Source organism: Sus scrofa, chromosome 5, assembly GCF_000003025.6.
Source record: "Sus scrofa isolate TJ Tabasco breed Duroc chromosome 5, Sscrofa11.1, whole genome shotgun sequence".
NCBI classification, from domain to species: Eukaryota; Metazoa; Chordata; class Mammalia; order Artiodactyla; family Suidae; genus Sus; species Sus scrofa.
In genome coordinates, this window is record NC_010447.5 from 80375335 (window position 1) to 80396151 (window position 20817).

Below are 20817 nucleotides of genomic sequence, written 5' to 3' on the forward strand. Positions count from 1 at the left end.
ACAAAAACAGGTAAAAGCTCTGAAGTTTTCTCGCATATCACTTATTGAGCCCATCTTTAGAACAAAGATGCTGTTCACTAAAGTAACTGTATTAGAGCTTAGAACTTTTAATTGTTGATTTTTAAAAACTTAATTGGATCTATAATGGTTAACTTCTGCCCCTTTAAAAAACATAAGTAGGCTTAAACGCCTGCTTATACCACCCCAAGAAAGAGATTTTTCTTATCTGAAAGGAGATCCTTTGTTCTCTAAATAAGGGTAGGGACCATAGGGTAAAATATAATCCAATTTCATGTGTTCTATTAAAAGTTCTCCAGCATAACTTTTGGTCTGGTTTGGTTCCATAACAAGAACAAAGCTGGAGTTCCATGGTGGAGCAGTGGGTTAAGGATCCAGTATGTCACTACTGTGGCTTGGATTGCAGCTGTGGCATGGGTTCTATCCTGGCCCTAGAACTTCTGCATGCCATGGGCATGGCCAAAAACAAACCCCCAAAACAAACAAAAAAAACCCCAAGAAACAAACCAAAAAATGGTTAATATTAAGAAACATATACAAATTTCGCTGACTGTCTATAATTTGGATGCTGTAATTCTACCTGAAATTTGGTCCTTAAAAATATCATGAATGATCAGCAAAATATTTTTTTAAAAATTTAATCTACCCCTTTTAGATCATCTTTCGTTTCATCAGAATTAACAATCTCTAAACTGACAGTTTTACGTCATGTACAAAGTTTCAATAATTTAAATGATTTAAGTCTTGATCTGATGTCTCACCTTTGAAATTCTGACTGCAGAAGGAGCTCCAGGAAAACCGGGAATACAAGTTTTAAATTCACTGATTTTGCTGAAAGGGCCTATTCCACAACCATTTATGGCAGCAACTCTGAATCTGTATCCTGTGCCTGGAACAAGATCTTGTTTCTTAAGTAAACTGTAGTCAGGTACGTCTGCATTTCCTATCTAAAATGTAATACATGCAAAAAGTCAAAGAAAAGATGCAATTAATTATTTTTTCATTAAACAGTAAAACTTTTAAAGAATGTATTTTAGGGTTGTAGTTCATATTATTTATTTTTCTCTTTCACATATGGAATGAACCCCATACTACAAAAGTATCTAAGGCCATAAACTGGAGATTCTTATCCAGAGAGAAAGTACCTTTCCAGGTGGGAATCACTGGTTATAAAAAGAAATAAAAAGATATTCTGCACATGAAGACTATTAAGATAGAAAAAAATTAACCACTGTAAATAAAGCAACAGCTATTTACTTAACTAAAGTAAACTTAACTTGGAGTAGAAATCCCAGAAGATTTACTATCAAATAGTCTAGCCAGGAACACAGGCAAGCAAGCTTGATAGAAAAGGAGCGAATAGCATGTAGTACAGAGCATTTTAAAAATTAAGATTTAGCAGATGCAAATAAATGTTAAATTAAATAGACTGCATACTCTGGGTAGGAAGATCATAACATCTATAACTTTCAAACAATTTTTCCATATTCTCCCTAACACCACACCATTGTGAGACAGGCAGTGTGAATCTATCACCCATTGTTAAGGGAGCTGGGTCTTCTCCACTTCACAGGTGAAGAGACTCAGAGAGGTTAGTTAAACAAGTAATTTATCAAAGGCCACCCTACCGAGCACTGGAACAAATGATTCAAACTCAAGTTTACTGGCTCTAAATTTTATGTCCTTTTTTTTCTTTTAGGAAAAACAGATAGCTACTAGGCTCTTATATATGGATTATTTCCATATATATAAAATCAAACTAGAGAAATTTTGTTAAGCATAATGCTAACAAATTATTAGCCAGGATGTCTATTTTTTGTCAAGAATTGGAAGCATTCAATATGTAAAAGAGGGATACCAGAAGTAATATTAGAGAAACTAAAATATAATGATAAATGATATTTATCATTTGTAAAATCTTTGGGAGATTCAAACTGAGTATCTATTTCTTCGGCAATTCCCTCTCTGAAATTCTCTACTCCAGACAAAAAATTAGTTCAATATGCTTTGTAATTGTTATCTATTTCATAATTCTTAGAGGGTTAATGTCTCATTTATATATATGAGGTCCTCTTTAAGAGACTTCAGAATTAAGGGAAAATTCAATAGTATTCAGTAGCATTGGGGCTTTTAAATATTTAAAACTGAAATTAGTAATAACAAAAGTTCTAAGTAAGAAAAAAATGTCCCTTTTTCTAAGCATACTAGCCAACAGAATTAGAGATATTAAAAAAAAAACCTCTTCATCTGTACTGGCCAAACCGTATCATTTGTGACTCAAAATCCAGCCCAGTGATTATATAAGATTTTTAAAATAACTGGCTCTATAAAAGGAGCCTTAAGAAAGAATACATGATAACTAGATATCTAGAACTCTCAATTATAGATTGTGAACAGATCCCAATTTCACGCATTCAAGTGACCTGAATCAGGATTATTTAAAAAAATCTCATTCTTGAGGCTTATAACTAACAATGTAGAAAATAATATTAATAGCTACCTTTGAGATGCTTTGCTTCCCTTTTGGCAGCAAATAAAACTGGCTCACCAAAGCTGTATTATTTTTAAAAATTCCTACATCACACCACTGTCGTTCTCCTGCTTTCACTGTGGCCACTGGATTTGAAGTAGTCTCTTTCTAATTTCAGAGAAAGAAAAATTTATGAAGACTCTTATTGAACATACAAAAAAATTTAAGATTCAATAAGTCCATGCAGTGATCTACAAGTAGGTATATGGGTAAACACCACAACATTCATAGCTCATAAGTAAATAAACTTAACAGATTAGGTCAACTGACAGTGAAACAGGGATGCCAATTCAAACATAGGGAGTGACAGGCATTCTCTAAGTCAGTAGCTCTGTACTATCAACCTAGCTGGAGTTAGCATGCTTTCCAATCAGTGATATGTTAAAATGCCAGCTGTTTTATAGAACATTGTCATTTCAGAGACTCTCTCAGAAAATGTAATAACCCCTTTAGTGTGACATTACAACTTGCTCCAAAAGGAGCAAATAAGGAAAAATTCATTCCAAGCTGGCTCATTTCTAGATTCAAAAACAACTAGCAGAAATTCAGTGATCTTTGCACTTGAAATACCTGGGATTCTCCAAACCTAAAAGGAGAAAAAATGTTCAAAACTAAAATGCAATTTGAATATAATTTAGTATATACTAAATAGGAGCAGATTTAAAACAGTTTTACATTTTTACCTTGATTTAAGACAAATAAACTTCCTCTACCTTAAGCTACTTTTAGTGATAAGTGAATTATACTTATCCCTGGAACTAACCTTTTTAAGCCATCTTCTTTATAAATGAGACACTGTTTCCAGAAGCTCAAAACAAATGTGCACTTCAGTTATTTATTTCTGTCTTAAATATATAACAGCAGAGGTACATGCTTATAATTCACATTACTTATTATTTAGGCTATCACACATGACAAAGTGAGCTAACTAGAAGAATCTTTAAGGTTTTCGTTTTTTGTTTTTTCCAAAAAAGAATAGCTTTAAACTTGTTTTCATTTTAAAGTTGTAAAAACTCTCTCCAACAACTTTTATAAAACAACTGGCTCCAACTGAAATAACAGATACCACTCTGGCTGATGCACTGCAAAACAGATTTAAGAGGAAAAAAATTCATTTAAATAATTCTTCTCTGAGAAGAGTCTAAGAACACTAGGACTTAACATTCTGAAAAGGTGAAAGCTGATAAAGGCAAATACATAATAAAAATCCATAAAATCATGACTGAAAGAAAAATAAAACTACAGACTATTTTTCAAGATTCTAAAAGGTAAATTTTAGGTCAAATAAAAGCTATTGTTCATAGCAGTAAAGTTGAAATGACTGGTAATTTTAAATATACACAAACCCATATATGGATTATCATTATATTCATCTAATTGAGACAGTCTTAGTATACTATTTGCAAGGCATTATTCTAGCATTTTAAGTTTGGTACCAGGCAGACTAATTCTGGCCTTCCACCAAAACACCCAACATCAGAGATTACTGGGATACCCTACAGGTATGTCTAACTCAATACTGCAATATTCTGTTGTTCTCCTCCTAAGTGATAGCAATAATAACATTCAAGTGTTACGTTTTGTTTTATTCTTTCTTTTTAGGGCTGCGCCTGGGACATACGGAAGTTCCTGGGCTAGGGATTGAATCAGAGCTGCATCTGCCAACCTGCACCACAGCCAGAGCAGTGAAGGATCTGAGCTGCATCTGCAACCTACACTGCAGCCTGCAGCAATGCCAGATCCTTAACACACTGAGCAAGGCCAGGGATTGAACCCGCATCTTCACAGATACTATTTCGGGTTCTCAACCCACTGAGCCACAGCAGGAACTCCAAGTTTCATGTTCTACAACATGTCCTTCTACTTTTTAAACCATTAATGTAATTTACATATATACACATATGTATGTAAATGCACACAGTTCTGATTATGAAAGTAACATTTTATTATAGAAAAATAAGAAATTAAAAAGTATCTGTGGCCCCACAACCTGAAGAAGGTCATCTAGCATTGTAGGGTAGATGTGTGTGGACTCATGTCAGAGTGTGAATGTATGCACTGTGTGTGTTTTTAACAAAATTGGGAACACAATATATATTTATCCAGCTTTTTCCACTTAACATTATACTGTGAATATTTTCCTATTTAACCCTTCATTTCTCAATATATGTCAAGTCATTACTAGAGGGTACCCAAGAGCCTTTTCCTGAAGTTAGGCTGAAGTGCTCAGCTTTTAAAGCATATTTAACTATAAACACACATCACATTCAGTTGTGTACTTACAGAAAATGGTGTCGCTGCAGCACGTGTCTCTACACGGCTGATCTTAGCTGCAGGTAGTGCACATGTTTCATCAACTAAAAATTAAACAATTCATCAGATAAGATTTACATAGTCACTTATCTAACAGCCACATTAAAATATAACTTCTAAATATACAAAAAAATAGCCAGAGGGAGAAAAATCGCAATAATTAGAAATATGGACCCTCTAACTTGAACTAATTCATAAAGTTCATTTTTCAAGGATTTGATGACTAGCTGGAACTTCAGAGAATGTTGACTAAACATGAAACACAATTCTTACTGCAAAAGAATAAAATAAGAATTTACAAAATTATAACTCAATCAAGCTGGGAGAATTGTTATTCCATAGCCTAGAACTAATCTTTTCTAAGAAAAAAAAAATCTGCTAAATAAATTCATGATAGGAAAGCTGAATTATAGTGTGTGCTTATTTACTATTTATGTAAGGCGGCAGAGAATATATTATATAATGATTTTAACTGAAATTCTTTATCTTTTTATATTTGATTCAATCCAAGATGAAATACAATTCCCATCTAAAACAAATATGCTTGATGAATTTATATACAAAAATGGTTCAAAATACAGTATGTGAAACACATTTCAAACCTTCAGATTTGGTACTGAATGTTGTTAGTGAAGTTTCATCTTTAACAACTGCCCCATTTGTACTGGATGATTCAGTTTTAATGGTCTGCTGGGTTACCATAGTTTGTGCGCTGGAAACAGTACTGGATACAGAAGTTTCGGGGATTACTGTTCTTAAGTCCAGGCAACTACTTAGAGCACCTATATCTGCTGAAGTGTGAGGACCTACAATTAAAGGGAAAAGATCAATTATTAACATAATACCTGTGAGTAATTGTTATCTCACAGTTGTCATACAATTTTTAGCATTTTCAATTTAAAATCATAAACATGAGAACTGCAAATGTCATTCATATGAATTAGGCATAAAATATTTAGAACAATAAAGTGCATTATATTCATAATAGATATCTAACTTCTCAGCTCCTTCTTTCATCCTAAACACTGAATCATTTTCTTAAGTCAGAGACCAAATGGTCTTGCCTCCCATTTTAAGGACAAAAATAGAAGTCATTGGGCATGAATGCCATCAGTTTTCTGCCTTCTCTTGTCCTAAACTAGAAATGTACTTGACTGTGCCCATGCCCTCTGTCTTCTCTTCCATTTCAGAGGATGAACTGACTTTTCTCCTCAGGAAGTTTATTGTCTTGTGCTCTTGGTCCTGTTCCTTCCCCCATATTTTGGGACCCTCTTTTATCAATCATTCCTTTCTCCTTGGGATTTTCAAATTCTTCTTCAATAATTCTGGCCCTCCATCTATAAACATATTCGAGTCTTTCAAGCAAACAAGCATGCATCTTCCTTGACCCCACAAGTCTTTTCTAGGTACCACCTCCCCTTGCTAATTTCCTTCAGAGTCATCTCTACGTCCTTGACCTTCCCAAATGTGAGTTCTAGGACACAACTCTAACGAAATGGCTCTAACAAATGTCAATGATTTCTGAGGGATACTTATCAATTTTCATTTACTTGACCTCTGTAAAGTAAACAATGCTGACTACATACTCTTCTTTGAAGACTTTTCTATGACTCATATATTCCACAGTATTAAATATTCATTATCTACCAGACATATCTATAGTGGTGAGACAAAGCAGCTATGGTTCCTACCTCATGAACTTAGAGTCTTATAGTAGAGAGAGACATGCACACACAATAAATGTACAGTCATAAACGGTGATGCCCACTATAAAGGTAAAAAGAAACTTTCTGGTTCTTTTCCTAATCTTCTTGGAACCCCTCTTCAATCTCTTTAGCTGCCCTCTCTTCTTCAAATGACTCTTTTAAATATTGGTGTTTCTAAGCCCTTTCTTATCTCACTTTAGTTTCCCAGCGTTTTAACTACCATTCACGAACCACACATCTCTCAAACAACATATCCCAGGCACAGTGCCAGGTCCTGAGAATCTAGCAGTGAACAAGTCAGACAAGGTCCTTGCTCTTGTGGAGCTTACGTATTAGTTACTCTTCTAAATTTATACTTCCAGCCAAGAACTGCCTCCTTGACTCCAGGCCTAAGAATCCAACTGCCCATTAGAAATCTTTCCTTTTTTTGGTCATGCTTGCGGCATGTGGAAGTTCCCAGGCCAGGGATCTAACCCTTGCCACAGCAGTGACAATGCTGAGTCCTTAACTGCTAGGCCACCAGGGAAATTCCCCATTGGAAACATTTATCAAAATGTTCTTTGTGTGCCTCAAAAACAGTAGGTTCAAGGTTGACTCTAGCTTTTTCCCAAACCTGTTCTTGCTCCTATATTTCCTGTCATGATGAAGAGCAGCATCATCCACTGAAGGTCCACCCCAGAAAACTGAGAGTCACATTCAACTCATTTTTATTCCTCATAACCAATCAGTTTCCAGGATTAGTAGCTGCTACTTTCTAAAAGTCTCTAGGAGTTCCCACTATGGCACAGCAGGATAGGGATCTGGTGTTGTCTCTGTAGCAGGTCAGGTTGCTGCTAAGGCAAGAGTTCAGTCCCTGGCCTGGTACAGTGGGTTAACAACTGGCATTACCATAGCTATGGCTTGGATTTGACCCCTGGCCTGGGAGCTTCCATATGCTGTGGGTGTGGCAAAAAAAATAAATACATAAAAGTGTCTGAACTGATGTAGTCTCTCCCCTCCAACCTACCCCCTGCTTTAGTTTCTATCTCTCAGAGTCCTAAAAGAACTTCCTAACAAGTCTGCCAATCATTTCCTATTACAGCTCTTTCTGATGGTGACTCTCAAATACCCTTTTCAAAAGAAAAAAACTAACAAAAACTAAGCATGTCACTCTTTTACTTTTGAAACATACCAGCTACTGCAACCTAGAGAAAAAAGTCCATGGGGAGGCATTCATTCACACATTTGAATGTCTACGATGTGTTAGATACCGTCATTGTATAACCAGTCTTGTTCCCCATTTGCCTAATGTTAATTTTATCCAACCTGACTTACAACTAGGATTTAGAGAGTATTAAGATTCTGAAATCTCAAAACTCATTATTTGTTTTCAAGAGTATAAACATCTTTATAAGATAGACAAAGAAAATCACTATAAAAAAGAAATTTAAACTGAGGTCCAGGACCAAGCTTTTATGATTCTGACCAAATGATTCCCTTACATCAGAAGATCAGGACCAAGAAAAGTGCTCTCCTCTTCCACAAGTAATGAAATTAGAAAAACTATAGGAAATTACTTTCCTGAATATTTTTATCTACCATGGAATCATGAAGAAAAATAGAAGTTAAAAAAAAAAAAATTCATCTTGGGCGTTCCATTGTGGCTCAGAAGTAACGAACTCGACTAGTATCCATGAGGATGCGGTTCAATGCCTGGCCTCGCTAAGCGGGTTAAGGATCCAGTGTTGCTGTGAGCTGTAGTGTAGTCACAGATGCAGCTCAGATTCCGTGTTGCTGTGGCTGTGGTGTAGGCTGGCAGCTGCAGCTCTAATTCTACTCCTAGCCTAGGAACTTCCAGATGCCGCGGGTGCAGCCCTAAAAAAATACAAACAAAAAAATTCAACTTGTTATTCACTGAAGAAGGAATTAGCTTTTTATTAACTGTTGTAATTTTTTCAAATTAAAAATAAAGTCACATATTCCTATGTCAGGGATATATTATAATGAGATTTACAAAATAATTTTGATATTGAATTCAGAGGTAACACTTAGAACTCAAATGGTATCAAAATTACTCAAATTAAATTATTTTAAATATAAAAGGATCACCAAATTATAAGCTGATCATGAATTCAATGGACTAATCAACCGTTCTCATAAATGAACTATCTTTTAAAAGATAACCCAGTTACTTGTTAAACAAATATTTATTAAGTGGCTACTATTTACTAGGCATGGATCTGGGTGCTGGGAAAATAGATGTGAAAAAGATAAGACAAACTCCTGGCCCAAAATAAATAATTTTAGGCAGTTCTAAGTGCTGGGACAACTGAGCAAGGGAATAGTAACACTGAACACACACTGGCCAACATCAAGTGTCATATAAGAGCTGGCTTCATTTAAATTCTATAGCTAATAGCTAATCACTACTATTCAGGTTAACTTCTTGCTTGGTATCTTGCCATCATTCTAATTAGGGTCAATGTGGTAGATATATATTATATTTTGAAAATGTATCCAAACCATATAACATTTACTTTTTCAGAGACTCTAAAATTCCCTCCCTTTGTTATAAAAAGCTTTAGATTTACTTAAAATGCCATCTTTATACCTTCACTTTTCCTTAACATATCCACCACAGAACTATTATGATTAGAAGCATTAGTTGCCAAAGATGAATGTAAAATGGCACTAGAATCAGTCGATGCTTTGAGATCTGGTTTGTTTTTCACTGAAGTTCCTTTCATAGCTGTATGTTCGGATTTTGTGCTGTTCATTGTATCACTGATCTACAAGAAATAAAATAGTTTATTGCAGCAAACAATGTCCAATTACATGTTCAATACATTTTTTAAAAATAAGCAAAATAATTTACAAATCAAATGTCTTTGAAAATAAACTGACCAAAATATAAAACAGCTTATACTCTTTAATTTGTAAAAAATTACCCTTTAAATTTTATAATAGTTTAAGAAAACAGTTTCTTTTCACTTTAATCTCCACTCTAAAAAGGCCAGTTCTGAAGCAAAAGGGGACAGTACATTTTAAGGGGGGTAAAAAAATCTATATTTTTATAAATAGTGTAGTTTGTATTCAAGTAAATACACACATAACATCAGTGACAACACCAAAGCTACAGAGTTTAACATTCTGATAAAATTTTCTTAGCAAGATCAGACACGTATACTAAAGATCTTATAACTACTAAAAGAAAAATCTCAGTTATATGAAACCTTCAAGCATATGAATTATTCTGTATGACTGAGTCTTCCATACAAACATTGAGATTTAAAACATATACATATAAATATTCTTTACTGTTACATTTTAGATAGGAATCCTTTTTTTTTTTTTGCTTTTTTTTGGGTCCACACCCATCGCATATGGAGGTTCCCAGGCTACAGGTCTAATCAGAGCCACAGCTGCTGGCCTACACCACAGCCACGGCAATGCCAGATCCAAGCTGCATCTGTGATCTACACCAGAGCTAATGGCAACGCTGGATCCTTAACCCACTGGGAGAGGCCAGGGATTGAACCCGCAACCTCATGGTTCCTAGTTGGATTCATTTCCACCAAGCCATGATGGAAACTGCGTAGATAGGAATCCTAATTAAATTTCTCTAAGAAGTTCCTACTGTGGCTCAGCAGGTTATGAACCTGACTAGTATCCATGAGGATGCGGGTTCAATCCCTGGCCTTGTTCAGTGGGTTAAGGATCCAGTGATGCCATGAGCTATGGTATAGGTTGCAGACCAGGCTTGGATTTGGCATTGCTGTGGCTGTGGCATAGACCAGTAGCTACAGATCCAATTGGACCCGTAGCCTGAGAACTTCTATATGCTATAGGTTTGGCCCTAAAAAGCAAAAAAAAAAAAAAAATTCTCTTTGCCTTCTTAAAGACACTGTAATAAAAACACTGAAACCTTTTGATAATTTAAGGCATCAATGTGAACACAGGTTATTATGTAGCAATATCTATAGGTCTACTGCACCATAAAAGTGATCTGCCTTCATTCGAATGCCCCAATATAGCTAGCGAATTTGTTAATTTTCTGTCTCCTCTTTTAATATCAATTATAACTACATGTAATTTCTCATGGCTCTAAGGATACTTGTCCATATCATGCAATGTATTTTCCTTTTAACTGACGGTGATTGTGCTGTTAATAAATGATGATAATGATGGCAGCCACAATCATTAGGGAGCATTATACTATGTCATAGGCATTGCGGCACGTATTTATAAAGTCCATCTCATGTAATTGTCAGAAGAACTGTATAAATTAGATAACATCACCCATGGCTTATAAACAGAAAAAATGAGACTGAGAGATCTTAAATAATAAACCAAGGGTCAGACAGCCAGTAATTAGCAGAGCTAGAATTTGACCCTAAACTTATTTCACTAGGAAGTCTCCATGTCATTTTATCCAGCAAGCACAATAAAGTGAAGGGCAAAAGTGAGATACACCTTTACAAAAGCAAAAAGAGCTAAGAGGTTGCAAGTGGAAAGTCACTAAGAGGTTGTAAACCACTTGTGCTGAACAGCCCAGAAAGGCTTGAGAATTGGAGATATCAGGATCTTTGGAGGCCGAAGTGCAGAGTGCAAGTAAACAGGAGAGGCCCTGTCATGTGGGAAGATACATAAAAAGTGGTTGTGGCCCCAGCTCTGCTCTCCCAGCATACAAAGGCAGACAGATTACTCCCTTCTGTTCTAACCAAAGAAGGGAGGCAGGAAAAGGATTGAAGTGGGAGGCTCTGGACTATGGTACAGTGTCTCTCTGGTGAGGATGGAAGAGAAGCACACACACTGAAAACAGGGATTAAGTGAAAGTCTGCATGCTGAACAAAGACACCCCCTAACCCATTCAGTTCCCAGAATACTGAAAGCCAGCTTAGGAAAGAGGCTGGAGAAGTCTCCAGGGAAACCCATTGGTCCAAGAGAAAAGACACGGATATTTGTGGAGTCCTACCCAATAACCCCCATTACGGTCTACTAATCAAGCAAGCCCATAGGCACAGACCTGCTATGGTCTGAAAGTTTATGTCTCCACAGATTCATAAATTGAAACCTAACTCCCAAGGTGGTGCTATTAGGATGTAGGGCCTTTGGACTATGATTAGTACTCTTTTAAAAGTTGCCCAAGAAAGATCCACTGTCCCTTTCACCATGTGAGAATACAATGAGAAGTCAGCAGTCTGGCTCCTCACCAGAACTTGACCATACAGGCACCCTGATCTGGCATTTCCAGCCTCCAGAAATGCAGGAAATAAAGTTCTATTGTTTATAGTCATTCAGGCAATGGTACTTTGTTATAGCAGGCCAAACAGACTGAGACATTTTCTAAGCACTTTTAATGCCTGACTTTAAACACGAAAGGACAGTCAAGCATCACCAGATGTTTGATGATGCCCTCTACCATGAAACTCCAAGACCAAAACATATTTTTTTAAAGGAGCTTGAAAAAAAGAAATATTGCTGAGAGAAAACTATGACTCCATTAAAAAAAAAAAAGTATAATTCTTGAAGAGATCAGGGAATATACTACATTTATGAAACAAGAATGAGATGCTGGAGTTCCCATTGTGGCTCAGTGGGTTAAGATCCCAATGTAGTGTCTGTGAGGATTCAGATTCAATTCTTGGCCTCATTCAGTGGGTTAAGGACCCAGTGTTGCCCCAAGCTGCAGCGTAGGTTGTACATGAGATCAGATCTGGTGTTGTTGTGGCTGTGGCATAGGCTGGCAGCTGCAGCTTTAAGTCAACACCTAGTCTGGGAACTTTAACCTGTTGCAGAGTAGCTGTAAAAAGGAAAAAAAAAAAAAGAGTAAGAAGCTATAAAAGAAGTAAAGAGTAAAATCAGGTTTTTAGAGATCAAAGATGTGATTGAATACAATTCAAACTTAGAAAGAAGAGGGAGTTACCACTGTGGCACACTGGGCTAAGAATCTGACTGCAATGGCTCAGGTTGTTGCAGAGGCAGGGGTTCAATCCCTGGCCCAGTGCAGTGGGTTAAAGGATCTGGTGTTGCCACAGCTGCAGCACAGGTTGCAGTTGGCTTGGATTCAATCCCTGGCCTGGGAGCTTCCATGTGCCATGGGTGCAGCCATTCTAAAAAAAAAAAAAAAAATGGATAGAAGATTTATAATATAAATGAAACTTTTCAGAAAGCAGAATAAACAGAAAGAAAATGGAAAATAAAAAGTAAAATCAGAAGATTAGTTCAAGAGGACCATCATTCAATTAACAGGAGTTACCAAAAAAAAGAGAAAGAGAATATAGAGGGAAGAAATAATCAGTACTGAAAGCCCTGAGTTCCAGAATGACACAGTCCACTGAATGCACAGCCCAGTAAATGAAGCAGACACATACTCTAAAGCACATCATTATTGAAAGTTCAGAAAATTGGGGATAAAAACAAAAAAATTAGGTCACATGTAAATGATCAGGAATCCAAGTGGCATCAAACTTCTCAACAGAAACACTGAATGCTAAACAACAGTAGGAAAATGTCTTTAAATCTCTGAGGAAAATGTTTCCAGTATAGAATCCCATAACCCAGCCAAACTACCAATCAAATGTGAACAGAGAAAAGGCATTTTCAGATATACAAGATCTCATATTTACCTTTCATAAACGCTTTCTTAGGAAACTACTGGAGAACATTAAGGAAGAGAATGAAGTATCGAGAAACATGAGTTCTAACACAAAGAGCTAAAAGAAACTGCCAATATGAAACAAATGGACGTTCTAAGATGACAGCTATGTAGCAGGCCTAGGGAAGAACTAGTATTGACTAGAGCATCAAGACAGAGGCCTCAGGAGGGATGGTTCGAGGCAGTGGCATGAAGAAAGAAAAAGAAAACTACCTTATGTGTTTGAATATTTTGAGTGGAGTTTTATTATTTTACTGAAGAACATGAGTACTAATTAATGATAGGTTAATGATAGGTAAGAAGAAAACTAAGCAAATGAAAAAGTGAGGCAGTTAACAATGCCAGGAAAAACAAAAAAATTATAGTGCCCGCAGCACACTACACGGCTCAGCTGTGAATATGTCGTCATCACAAAGTGAACATCAAATAATGATTCAAGAAAAAATATTCAAAGGATGTGGGAAAGGGAAGGGGAAGAAATGGTAATATTTTAAGAGATCATCAAATCTTCATCTTCCACTACTGAAGATAAAGGATCCAAAACTAGAAAGTTAAGACTTGGAAGCATAAGGATTTTACTTTAAAGGACAGAGGTAGTAAATTTCCATGTGGTGCAGCAGGTAAAGGATCTGGTATTGCCAGAACTGCAGCATCAGTTCAATTCCAGCCCTGGGATCTTCCACATGCCATGCTTAGGCCCCCTCCCTCCCCAAAAAGTAAAAGCACAAAGTCAGATACCAGAATAAAGTTAAAATATTTGAAAGTAGTTGTTTCTAAGAAGGAGGAATCAGGAGCAGGCAGGTACAGAGGAGGAAACTAATGTTCTTCATTATAAATCTTGTAGTACCATCTCAATTTGTGTGTGTATGTGTGTGTGTGTTTTAAAATATATATACTGTGTGTGTTTGTGTGTGCATTAGCCTCTGATACTAAGTGGAATGAGACTTCACTCTCTCGGCAAGGGGTTCTTAATCTAGGCTACTGCTATAATGATCTATGGGGCTTCCCATAAAAACAGAGTTAGCTGGGCATCATCTTAAAGATTCTGCTTCACTAGATTTGAGAAAAGGCTTGGAAATCTTTGTTTGCTTGTTTGTTTGTTTTTTAATCTCTGAGGTGATTCTGACATGCAACCAGGCTTGAGAACCCCTATCCTAGGGTAATATGTTAAAAATATTAATAAAAATTGGGACTGTAACCATAAACATTCATTTACCACCATACATTTTTTTAACTTACACTGTTAGGAATGATGCTGTTACTGCCTTGTCTGTGAGGGTCCATCCTGACTCCTGTAGGAATGGGAAAGTTCAGATTCATATACTCTAAATTAGCTTCAAGAAAATATACTACGATCAAATATTTTTAAAAGTCACATTATTAAAATTAATATATTTATTAAAGTTTATCCATTTTCTTAAATAATCTGCTTAATAACTGACTGTAACCCTTTTTGGAAGAACACATAAAATTAAAATTTGCTCTTACTTTCCAAGCTCCTGTTAAAAAATATTTTTGGAAAAATGCTGAAGTATTTTTGAAAGCTAATTAAAATCATCTCCTGAAGTCAAGTAGAATGTCAAACTAATAAGGTACATAAAAATGAACCACAGAAAAAACATTCTACCCCTGACATGTCTATGTGTCATAGTACATCATCACAGTAATACAGTCAAGTTTCAAAGTCATAATGGAACATATTTAATTTAGTAGGCAGGAAACATCATAGCATAAAATTTCTGAAACCAGGCCTAACCACAGGCTTTTATACAGTATCATATTTTCTTAAAGCATACTAACATACACGCTTTAAATCTGAAAATTACATTACCTTGCATATTTGGTGATGCTGAAGAATCTGATGATGGAGCTTGGTATGGCAAGTCTGTATTCAGTTGTAAAAGATAGCCCTCAACTGTAGGTACTTCATCCCATTTGACATGAAAAGAATTGGTGGTGGCTTTGATCAGCTGTACTTGTGAGGGTGCTGGTGGTTTCTCTAAAGAACAATATTGGTATTATATATTTAAGTTTCAAATGTATCAATAGTTTGTCTATATAGCTTGGGTGGAACTGCAGCTCTGAAAACATCAGCAATGAATATTTCACCTGTTTATTACGAGGGAAAAATTTACTCAGATAAATATAGCTATAGTAGGTCAAATGAAAACAGTCTGGAATTTTGATTCTATTTATTTATCTAATTCCTTATACAAATAATTTTACAAACCAAATAATCCAGTTCTAAGCTATCCCAGTCATCAAATTAAAAAAAAAGTTTAATCCGTGAAGGGAAGATCAAGTACTTTATAGCAATACCTACATTATTTTACATTTTTATAAGTTTTCAATTTTATGAGCCAATTTTCAGCCAACAATACACATATTAGAAATTCTGTTGGAGGCGTTCCCATCGTGGCACAGTGGAAACGAATCTGAGTAGGAACCATGAGGTTGCAGGTTCGATCCCTGACCTTGCTCAGTGGGTTAAGGATCCGGTATTGCCGTGAGCTGTGGTGTAGGTTGCAGATACAGCTTGGATCTAGCGTTGCTGTGGCTCTGGTGTAGGCTGGCAACTACAGCTCTGATTAGACCCCTAGCATGGGAACCTCCATATGCCTCAGGTGCAGACCTAAAAGAAAAAAAAGAAAAGAAAAGAAAAGAAAAGAAATTCTGTTGGAATTCCCATTGTGGCTCATTGGGTTAAGGACCCGATGTAGTCTCTCTGAGGATGCAGGTTCGATCCCCAGCCTTGCTCAGTGGGTTAAGGATCTGGCGTTGCTGCAAGCTGGGGCAGAGGTTGCAGATGCGGCTCAGATCTGGTTTGCTGTAGTTGTGGCGAAGGCTGGAAGCTGCAGCTCTGATTCAACACCTAGCTTGGGAACTTCCACATGCTGGAGGTGTGGCTGTGAAAAAAAAAGAAATACTGTTAATATCAGCAAAGGTGATTTGAATATGTTATTTTAGAAAAACATAACTCTTTTTTTCTTTTTTTTTTTTTTTTTTTTTGGTCTTTTATTTTTTAGGGCCGCACCTGTGGCACATGGAGGTTCCCAGGCTAAGGGTCGAATCAAAACGGTAGCCTCTGGCCTAGGCCAGAGCCATAGCAACACCAGATCTGAGCTGCATCTGCAACCTACACCACAGCTCATGGCAATACCGGATCCTTAATCCATTGAGAACAAGGGCAAACCTGCAACCTCATGGTTCCTAGTTGGATTTGTTTCCACTGAACCGTGACGGGAACTCCCAAAACATAACTCCTTTGAAGTTAATACTCTCCTGTTGAAATCTGTACTATCCCAAACAAATAATTATTCTGGCATAAAACATTACCAACATTTCTAAAACAAACCACCACAGACTCCTAGAACCAGAAAAAAAGGACCTAAGATTATTTCTACCATGTCCTTGTTTTCTTTTTATTTACCTAACAAATCAGGGAACTCACGAATCCTAAGGCAGTACATTCAATCTTTGGACAGTTACATAAGAAGATTATTCTTCTAGTGAGTTGAAATTATAAAGTATAACTTAATCTTTATAAAGTAAGTCAAATATCTAGTTCTTTATATTTTTCAGAGTAGGGGTCCGCAAACTACAGCTCATGGGCCAGATCCAGTCTGTGCCTATTTTTGTAAATAAAGTTTTACTGAAATACAGCTATGCTCATATTGTCTATGACTCTTTTGATGCTACAATAGTGAGAGTTTAGTAGTTATAACCAAATGGCCCACAAAGCTTAAAGTATTTACTCTCTGGGCCTTTACAGAAAGTCTGATGACCCTTCAACTATTCCCATATAAATTCCTCCATGATCCTAGTCACAAGTTTATTTATGTTATTTCAGTTTACTTATGTTCCTCAAAGTAAAGCAACACATACCTGAACCAAAGCAAACAATGAGAAGACAAGTCTAGGAGGTACGCCACCCATATAACAGAACTTACGTGAAGAAAAAGAATAGAGAAAATGGAAGGGTGTAAATCAGTGAAATAAGAAAATTCCCACAACTGAAGACCATGAGTTTCCAGACTGAAATGGCCTGCTGAGTACTCAACACATACACATTGGATTAAAAATAGACCATATGATTCAGCAATCCCACTCCTAGGCATAGATCCCAGACAAAACTATAATTCAAAAAGATACATGCACCCCAATGGTCACTGCAGCAGTATTCACAATAGCCAAGTCATGGAAACAACCTAAATGTCCATCAACAGATGAATGGGGGAGTTCCCGTCGTGGCTCAGTGGTTAACGAATCTGACTAGGAACCATGAGGTTGCGGGTTTGATCCCTGGCCTTGCTTAGTGGGTTAAGGATCCGGCGTTGCCATGAGCTATGATGTAGGTTGCAGACGCGGCTCAGATCCTTCGTTGCTGTGGCTCTGGTGTAGGCCGGTGGCTGCAGCTCCGATTCGACCCCTAGCCTGGGAACCTCCACATGCCGTAGGAGTGGCTCAAGAGTTGGCAAACAGACCAAAAAAAAAAAAAAACACCCACAGATGAATGGGGAGTTCCCATCTTGGCGCAGTGGAAACAAATCCAACTAGGAAACATGAGGTTGCGGGTTCAATCCCTGGCCTCGCTCACTGTGTTAAGGATCTTGCATTGCTGTGAGCTATGGTGTAGGCCGGCAGCTATAGCCCCGATTAGACCCCTAGCCTGGGAAACTCCACATGCAGTGGGTATGGCCCTAAAAAGAACAAAAAAAAAAAAAAAAAAAAACAGATGAATGGATTAAAAAAAAGTGGTATATATATACAATGGAATACTACTCAACTGTAAAAAAGAACAAAATAATGCCACTTGTAACAATATGGATGCAACTAGAGATTCTCATACTAAGTGAAGTAAGTCAGAAAGAGAAAGACAAATACCATATGATATCATTTATATGTGGAATCTAAAATATGGCACAAATGAACCTATGTACAGGAAAGAAACGGACATACAGACATCGAGAATTGATTTGCAATTGCTGAGGGGGGGAAAAAGTGGGATGGAAAGGGAATTTGGGGTTGGTAGATGCAAACTACTATGTTTAGAATGGATAAGCAATGAGGTCCTACTGTGTAGCACAGGGAATTATATCCACTCTCTTGGGATAGATCATGATGGAAGACAATATAAGAAAGGGAATGTATATATATATATATATATATATATATATATATGTATGACTGGGTCACTATGCTGAACAGCAAAAATTGAGACAACACTATAAATCAACTACACTTTAATAAAAATATAATTTTTAAAAATAGAAAAAACAGACATACAACAAGACACATTACCATAAAATTTAAGAACAGGGTAGACAAAGAAAAAATCCAAAAAGCTATCAGGTGAGGGGAGGGTCACATTTAAAAGGAACAAAAATCAGAAGTGGTTTAGACTTCTCAACAAAAACAAGAGAAGTCTGAATGTAACATAACAACTTTCAAAACAAATTTTCCCAGCTTTCAAAATTCTGAAACATAATAACTTCCAATGTAGAATTCTATTTCCACACAAACTGCCAATTCAGTGGGAAGGAAGACTGTATTTTCAAACAATGCCAAATCTCAAAATAAATTTATCATTTATGCACCCTTTGCCTGGGATATGTTCTACCAAAAAAAAAAAAAAAAAAAGAAGAAGAAGAAGAAGAAGAAATAAATTCAAAAAGGGGAAAATATTGAGATCCAGGAAACAGGGACTCCATCACAGGTGAGAGGTGAAAAATATCCCCAAGAAGACGATGAGGAGAGACTCTGAGATGACAGGTGTGCTCAATCTCATACTAGAGGAGGAAAAAATTTCTTCAAGATGAGGAAGTAGGATAGAATAGCTGATGCATCTAGCCATAATGAGAGAAGATTTAAACAAATAAAAAGGCACAGATTGAATTAGTGGTAAATACGTACAAATCTAAAACAAAGTGACCATTTTATCCATGGCAAATAAAAAAATTGCGCAAGGGAGGTATTCACAATATTCTACCTAGCTCACCTGTGAACAATGTTTATGCAGTTATAATGCAAATACTCATCTAACAAAGTTATGGTGCAATCCTATTGAGAGAGTAGAGGGTAGGGAAGCTGCATAGGAGAGGAGTGGTGGGAAGAAAAGAGAAATCCTTAACCTCCAGAGTAGAAAATGAGTGTATTGTGCCTAAACTGAAAAAAAAAAAAAATCAAAGTAATATATTCATGTTATGTGGAGATACGAAAGTAAATAAGAACTATTTAACAGACCTAAAAGCACATGCTTGTGAAGCATGGAAAATGGGAGGAAAGTGGGAGCAAAAGACTGCTATTTATCACTTTAAAAAAAGCCTTACGGAAGTATATCATTCCTTTAAATGTTGTCAAATATACAAAATGTAACATGAAAAAAGGCAAAGCTGAAGAACCCTGACCCACTCCCCTGCCCAAATAGATGCCAATTTACCAAGAGGAAAAGTAAAATCTAAATTCTGCCTTTCTGATAGTGGCCATGATTACTTTTAGATAGATATTTTGTGTCTAAAGCCTTTTACAGAAAGGTTTATGGAAAAACTGGCCATTAAGAACCAATGATTTTTTTTTTTTTTTTTTTTTTTTTTTTTTGGCTATTTCTTAGGCCGCTTCCTCGGCATATGGAGGTTCCCAGGCTAGGGGTCCAATCGGAGCTGTAGCCACCAGCCTATGCCAGAGCCACAGCAACGCAGTATCCGAGCCGCATCTGCAACCTACACCACAGCTCACGGCAACGCCGGATCGTTAACCCACTGAGCAAGGGCAGGGACCGAACCCGCAACCTCATGGTTCCTAGTCGGATTCATTAACCACTGAGCCATGATGGGAACTCCTGATTTTTAATCTTTTAAAAAGTCACAGATCTCTTAGAGAACCTGTTAAAGTGACATATTTACTACTGAGAGAAATTTATATGTGCACATTTTTCTTCTAATCTCAGAGACTAAAGCTTATCCCTGAACTTCACTTATTAATTCCCAATTTTAAAGATGAATCAGTAAGTTGAATTTTTCTTACTTGCCAGTATGTACTTTTTCCATTGAAAGCATTTAGTATCTAACTTAATTGTCCCACTTGTTATTTTTTTCAATTATCTTAATTTTAAAATTAAACTTTCTGTATTATAAAAGCAACACATGCTACTGTAAAAAATACAGATAAGAAAGAAAAACTTTTTTTGTGTGTGTGCGTGTCTTTTTCTAGGGCCGAACCCACGGCATATGGAGGTTCCCAGAATAAGGGTCTAATCCGAGCTGCAGCTGCCAAGCCTATGCCAGAGCCACAGCAACCCAGGATCCGAGCTGCAACTGCAACCTACACCACAGCTCACAGCAACACCAGATCCTTAACCCACTGAGCAAGGCCAGGGATCAAACCCGCAACCTCATGGTTCTTAGTCAGATTCGTTAACACTGAGCCACGACGGGAACTCCAAGAGAGAAAAACTACTGAGAAAATGTATAATTTCACCTCTTAGATAATACTTCAATATGCTTATACTGTGTACTGAAAAAAACCTTCCAGTTTTTTTGTTTACACACTTAAAAGAAAAACTGGAATCATAGGTATGTTTCACAATCTGCATTTCTAACAACACATATGACATC

General features: G+C 36.7%; 1 protein-coding gene across 1 annotated transcript in view; it reads right to left on the reverse strand.

Moving 5' to 3' along the window:
* HCFC2 (host cell factor C2) overlaps positions 1-20817 on the reverse strand; it is a 42973-nt gene that overhangs the window by 8509 nt on the left and 13647 nt on the right. Inside the window, exons 8-14 of the mRNA XM_003126644.5 lie at positions 15036-15203; positions 14444-14496; positions 9158-9335; positions 5464-5667; positions 4832-4905; positions 2519-2656; positions 780-965 (exon numbers count right to left, since the gene is read on the reverse strand). Of these exons, the coding sequence (XP_003126692.1) occupies positions 780-965; positions 2519-2656; positions 4832-4905; positions 5464-5667; positions 9158-9335; positions 14444-14496; positions 15036-15203 (1001 nt within the window). The remainder of the gene's footprint in view (positions 1-779; positions 966-2518; positions 2657-4831; positions 4906-5463; positions 5668-9157; positions 9336-14443; positions 14497-15035; positions 15204-20817) is intronic.